Genomic DNA, 7,134 nt, shown 5'->3' on the forward strand with positions numbered 1-7,134 from the left:
GTAGGAACATGTATCATCATGAGAATTTGGCTACGAGCTTGACTGTAGTTATCATTCAATCCCATGAGAAATTGGAGAAGTCGTTGTCTTATCAAACCATCATCATAATCCTTCGATGTTGGACACTCACAACAAGGAGGAGGTACAATTGAATCAAATTCATCCCAGAGGTCTTTCAATTTTGAAAAATACACAGCAACAGAGGAAACACCTTGAGTTAAGGTAGTTATTGCTTTGTGTAGATGATATATCCTAGACATGTTAACTTTGTCAAATCATTCCTTTAAGTCTCTCCATACCACACTAGCATTAGAGCATAAAAGGATTCCACTTACAAGTTCCTTGCTGACATTATTGACTATCCATGAAATCACCATTGTGTTACATCGATCCCAATCCTACTTCTCAGAATCAATTGTAAAAAAATCTCGTGTGATTGTACCATCGATAAATCCCAATTTGTTTCTAGTAAGCAAGTTGAATCCCATCGCACGACTCCATAAGGTGTAGTTCTCCATGCCTGTTAACTGAATCCCAATCTGCATCGATCCAGCAACATCTGAAGAAGATAAGAACAAAGGATAATTGTGATCATTCCTTCTCGCCATTGAAATTAATTTTCAGATCTCTGTTTTCTACTTGATGAATCTCTCAATCCTTCAATAATTGCAGATGAAGAATTCCTAGATCCAACCAGAAAAGCTCTGATACCATATCAAAATATCTACTAAAACAGAGAGAATTGAAAATTTTTGTTTATTGTTTAAAACGTGTATTGAACTATGCATAGTACATCTGTATATATACAAGTATTAACTGACTTAACCTTAACTAACTAATAATAACAGAATTAGTATCTAGCCACTAACTCTATTACACCTGTACAAACTGTAACAACTTGGACAGCTCAGCTCATTATCCACTTTCTTCCATATGCTCAATACATATACTTACAACAAATTATTCAAATTCTAAAAGTAGAGTTGCAATGTGGTACACTAGTAGCCTGATCCGCTATAACGGCATCGCCATAGTAGTTTCCCCCTCTATAGTGCATGTACAACCTCTATAGCTCCTGCACAGATGTCCTGCTATAGTGGTGTGATGCCCGCTATAGTTGATTGCACAAAATTAGAGACTCGGAAACCTCCCAAAATGCCCTCATTTCGCAACATACCTTCGACCCTTGACGTCCCACACAAATCCTTTCATGTCAGCATCAATTTTCAGAGTTTTAATCACCTTAATTCGGTTCTTGAGTTTCTTAATGTTTTAGATGCTTGAAAAAATAAATCAAGCTTTAGACATATTGTCACACTCTTTTTTTATACCACACTTAACACAGTTTAGAAAAAGTTTTTTCTATTAAAATGATGTTTTGATAAGGGATTATTTATTTACAAAGTCGTCATCTGTCACACCTCTTTTTTTACCAACTTACACGGCTTTTATATAAAACTCAATTAAAGTGATGTATTGATAAGAGATTTTTTTTTTTACGAAATCATCACTAGAATTCGAGTTTTGATATATTGACTTGTACTTAACTTTTATTATATTATTCAATATTTTATATGTACAGGCCTAATGTGCTACATGTATGTTTATTAGTTGTTTTAATATTATTGAACTGTGATATAAATGTTTTTCCTCGTGCACCTCTCTGAGTTTTCAAAAATAGAATTTCAGAAATTGTAATTGTGCCCCCACTTCTGTCAAGATTAGCCAGTAGGTCTTTGATCAATGGTAAATGACTATTATTCACACATGTTTAGGATGGAGAGCTTCCACGCACAAAACTGAATAACATTGCTATCGGTACGTCGCTACTCCCTGAATCAAGTTGTTTGCTCGTTTTGCAACAAGTCTAGATATCTTTCTCTGCCAAGTTTAATCATCGTAGAACTAAAATGCAAACATGTATTCCTAGTTGGTTCCCCATTGTTTGCACTTTGCATCACGTGCATTCTATTTAGTCTTGCTCAACACAAAGGACGGGCATATCTAAAACAGAAATCATTTTTCAGACCAAACATGTTCATGAGTATGTACATTTTTTGTATATCTAATGGAAAGCTTGGTTTGAATGTCGATTGTCTTTTCAGGTAGATTATGTTAATGAATAAATAGAATCTTCCCATGTTTCTTTTTAACTAATTACACCTTTAAGTTTAGATAAATCTCAAATAGTACGGTTCTTATCATTTTGCAATACTATACTTCAACACTAAATATTTTTTCCATTTATTGGTCAAACATATTTTAAGCGTTATGAATTAAGTACACCTGATTTTGATCACTTTGATGAAATGCATAGGAATCCTTCCTCGGATTCAGTGATTTTTATTCAAAAATCAAAATAATTTTAATCTTCCTTCTCCAAAATTTTCCAAATTCAAAGTTGTTATTGTATATTGTTATTAGGTATGACTGGAACGAGCATATATCCCGATATATAATTATTTAGAAGCCCCATAACCTATTATATGGAAGGTAAGTGAGGCGCAAAACCGTTTGTCATCAGATATTAGCTAGAGTAAAAAGTTATGATCATTTTACCATGGTTAGAGTAGAATCTTTTGGGTTCTGTCTAGTCAGTCTTCTTTTAATTATGATCAAATGACTAAACTTAGTCGTATAAGCCATTGAGTGCCAATTGTGATCCCTTCATTTGAGGTGTGCCAAATTTATAATGACATCGAGTTATTTTGTAGGTTATAAATTTTATAAAAATGCATCAAGAAAATAATGAACCATACCAAATAAATATTTACATGTAAAATATATAATATTGTACTATTAAATTTATAATAATGAGATATGAAGGTATTTCCCTTGGAAAGGAAAAAACTTGATTCTGATAGATTAGACAATACATGACATAACACACGTACAAAAGTTGAGGATTCACTTGTAAATCATTTTGGGTTTAAATGAGAATTTAGACAATCATAAGTACAAGCACAAGCAAATTGGCCAGTACCAGAACTGCCTACGCAAAGTCCATTTCCATTGTGTTTTTGAATGCATTGATTTTTGCAATCATCGGGAACACAATTATTTGGATCCAAAATTTCAGTACATCTTCGTTGTGCATTCACTGGATTAACATCCATCGCAACTGCAATTAAATTCACGAAAATAACATTTCAATATACACAAGCAAAAAAAAATTAAAAAAAATTAACTCCCTATATCACTTAAAGATGATTACTTGAAAAACAAAGAAATAACCTATTACAATCGATTAAATTACACATATATATCATATAAATAGTCATTACATTATCATATATATGTCACAAAAATGAAGAGGTTAAATTTCAAATTATAAAAAAAGGTGACTGAAGAAGATCATTAAAAAAAAAACCTGAAACAATGAGAAGGAAACCAATTAAAGCAAAGTTCAAAAGCTTGGCCATTTTTATTAAAATAATTTGAATGAGATACTTTGGAGCAAGGTGCAAAAGGCTTTTTATAGTGGAAAGTAAAATGAGATTCATTTATTATTTTTTTCCATTTATATTAGTTTTTTTCCTGGTTGAAAAGTTATATATGAAAAAAGGGTTAAAGGTTGACTAAGATGATATCTTAGAAAATTTGTAAGATAAACGTAATTATTATATTATAATTCAAAAGCATCTATATATAATATTTTGGAATAATATATAAAATGTGTATGTACACATTTCTTAAACTCTTTAAAACATCAAACCCAAATGAAGTGATGATTTTTTTAATTTTAAAAATTATTTTGTATTTTAGTTTTGTACACTAATTATAAGTACCTAAAAAATATTGAGAAAGAGATCAATTGTATATCATAAATGTTGTAAACAAATAAATTCAGTAATATTGCAGTATTATTTTACAAAATTTGCTTTTCATTCACATTAATAATAATATATACAGTGTATTCAACCAGTGAAATCCTGAGAAAGTAGAAGGTACACAAACTTTATCCGAATTCAAAGCTAAAAGAGCAATTTTTTTTCTTTCTAAAAACATAAATAGTTAACAAATATTTTTTTAACCAAAAAGGCTCTTCTAACAAATTTAATGTCGTTTATCCGTTAAAAAAAATAAAAATCACTGTCCTAATAATAATTTTGTAAAAAAAAAATAAAATTACGTGCTTATGCGTTAGAAACTATCCATCCCACGTGTCGTAGGTTATTTGTTCGCAAATTGAAGACCTTCTAAGTTATTTGTTTATATGACACAAATCTTGTAGGTCATTATTTAATCGACACATATTTTTCAAAGTTATTCTGATTTGGTAGTCTAAGTTTAATCATTTTTATTATGTGTTATACGTGTATCTCAGATTAATAGTACAAACTTACTTATTATATAAAAACATATTGATATTTTAAACGACTTAATAGTTTATTGATTTTAACTTTTCACCTAAGTGTGAAATAGGTTGCCTAACGTGTTTCAACAAAGCAGTAAAGACAGTAAATAAAAACACAATATTTTTACGTGAAAATACCCGGCTCAAAAGGTGTAAAAACCACGACCTGTATCCTTACAGAATTTAACTCCAACTTCACTAAATCAACTACGAGTCTCCACAAAAGATAAATTACAAACTTTGCAACCTACCTTAACTTCAAGTTATGGATATGGACTACAACTCTTGTAATCCTAGGAACTAACTATAATTCCTAACCTTCAACACAAACCTCCCAAGGTATGTGTTCCCAACTCTTCAAGTTATTACAACCTAAAGAAAACACTCCTAATTCAGTTTATAACTCACTGAAATAAGATTACATCAAGACTCATTCACAAAGAAAAAACTCCTAACACATAAACTTTGTAAAGGATCAGGTTATTCGATGTGTTCCTTCAGTTCGCTGGTAGCACTTGTGAAGTGAACTTCTCAATCGCTCTTTTGCTGTGTAAGTGCACACATATTCTGAACGACTTCACTTCTATTTAAGCACAATTTATCATAGAGTTATTGTTCACTTCAAACTCCTTATTGACTTGAACTCTTTTGACTTAGAGTTCTACTTCAAGTAAGACTCATTATTCAATTCAAACTCCTACCTTCTTTGGACTTCTTCTTCAAATTAAATTCATTGATTCTGTTGTATTGTAGTCGACTCCAACACTTCAATTCAACAGTAACTTTAAGAGTTCTACTTTAAGTGAGACTCCTTCTTCAACTAAAACTACTTGCCTCTTTAGACTCCTTCAAATCAAAACTCATTGATTCTTTCTTTTCAATTCATCAGATGTTTATTTCCTTGGGGTTTCTCACGAAATCAACATTATCCATTCCTTTATTTCTGCACTCTTGTCTTTATTCATTTTAGAAGCTTTCTCGAATTCAGTAGCTCGTGACAGTGTACGTTTGGACCGTGTTGACTGACATGTTTCTTCTTTCTTTGTCAATCATCAAAACTGCATAAATACCAACAAATTCACCCTTTTTGATGATGACGAACCTCTTTTCTTTGTGCATTCAAACAGTTTATCTGTAGACACTGAAGCATGAAATACTAACGTGAAACAAGTTAGTCAATGGGTTATAAACACTTCACAACTCTTATCTTCCCTCTTTTTGCATCATTGAAAAGCTATGTCAATCCTATTATATGCGAGCTAGATTGATCAGTTAAACTATTCATGGCCATTGGCTATCACCAAGACAATCAGATAACGACTTCATGGAACATAATTGTGTATTATAGAGAGCAAGAACAAGATCCATTAAAGCAATCAATAATCAATCCATTAAACTACCAGATAATGTTTTATTTAAGATCGAAGTCATACTGAATGAAGCAAAAACTATTGAGGAATAATAAAAAAAAAAAAATACTTGACATGAGTAGAATAAAGCCAGAGGCACTAACATTGGAAGTGAAGAAAAGAATGAAATAAGTGGAGATAGTAGTGTCAACAATCTTTATCAAGAACAGTCTCTAGAGTTTAAAGTCATATCTGATTTTTTTTTTCATAAGCAATAGACCAACCTCCAGTTCAACAATCTTATCAGTGAAAATACTACTTCAACCTTTTCATTGGAGTAGCATCCCTCATTGACGCATATAGGTCAGCATGATTCATCTATTCAATAATTTTTTTTCTTTTTTTGGAAAAACCATGCATGAATTGGAATTGAGTATTCCTTAAAACATACAATGGAAATCATGCTATCCTTGTTTTTTCATGCTAGCTCTAAGATAATGGCATCTTGTTGACACTTTTGATTTCTAGATGATAGTTTAAGGTGGAATAGAGAAAAAAATGTGTTTTAGGAGTTGATTCTTCCTCATGAACTGAAAATGAGAAACTATTTGCTTTAAGCTTGCAAAAAAATTCAAGAATACAAAGTGAGAGAGAACAATTTGAAAGAATGAGACTCTTGCGCTTGGACGGTTAATTTTTTTTCGTCTTAGAACAATTAATACATGGAACATGAGTGCTCAACAATTTCACTTTATACAATATTAACCTCTATCAATATATAACATACCTGATAAGAGCAATTTGGCCAAAATGATCTCGGAATTTCGGATCATCAAAAAGTATAGTGGACTATAGCACACGAAAATCAACAAAATAGGGGGTTTACCTACTCTAGGGATCGTTTGACCTTGAGAATGACCCCTTATTGGCCGTGGTGACCATCTGGCTCCATAGATAAGGTCTTAACGGACATCCATGTAAATTTTTGGCAAAAAATTTTGGATAACAAAAAATTTTATGGACTATAGCACACGAAAATCGACATAATGGGGGGTTTACCTGCTCTGGGGCTCGTTTGACCTTGAAAATGAGTCATTTTTGTGGTGAACAACCAGCCCCATAGATAAGGTTTTAATGAACGTTCATGTAAATATTTGGGAAAACTGATCTCGGAATTCAAGATCACAAAAAAAAATAGTGGACTATAGCACATGAAAATCGTCAAAATGGGGGGTTTTACTTGCTCTGGGGCTCGTTTGACCTTGAAAATGACCCGTTTTATCCGTGATGGTTACCAATCGTCTCCATTACGTTAGGTCTTAAGGAACGTCCATGCAAATTTTTAGCAAAAATGGTCTCAAATTTCCGAATCACCAAAAAAGATGGTAGACATAGCACCAGAAAATTGACAATATATATATATATATA

The 7,134-nt window shown here is 31.8% G+C and overlaps 1 protein-coding gene across 1 annotated transcript; it reads right to left on the reverse strand.

The window, feature by feature from the left end:
* Positions 1-2,827: 2,827 nt before the first annotated feature.
* Positions 2,828-3,427, reverse strand: LOC107002098 (defensin-like protein 155). The gene is made up of 2 exons (XM_015200014.2): positions 3,371-3,427; positions 2,828-3,121 (listed from the first exon to the last, which is right to left on the reverse strand). Exons 1-2 carry the CDS (start codon positions 3,420-3,422, stop codon positions 2,919-2,921), a joined length of 255 nt encoding a protein of 84 aa, XP_015055500.1. The 5' UTR covers positions 3,423-3,427; the 3' UTR covers positions 2,828-2,918.
* Positions 3,428-7,134: the final 3,707 nt, after the last annotated feature.

The sequence above is a fragment of the Solanum pennellii genome, chromosome 10 (genome assembly GCF_001406875.1).
Source record: "Solanum pennellii chromosome 10, SPENNV200".
Taxonomy (NCBI): Eukaryota; Viridiplantae; Streptophyta; class Magnoliopsida; order Solanales; family Solanaceae; genus Solanum; species Solanum pennellii.

Bases quoted from the DNA above. Each gene is read 5' to 3' on its own strand.
- LOC107002098 (XM_015200014.2), bottom strand. From the start codon at position 3,422: ATGGCCAAGCTTTTGAACTTTGCTTTAATTGGTTTCCTTCTCATTGTT. The intron at 3,122-3,370 runs GTTTTTTTTTTA...ATTTAATTGCAG, and splicing joins TTTCCTTCTCATTGTTTCAG to TTGCGATGGATGTTAATCCA.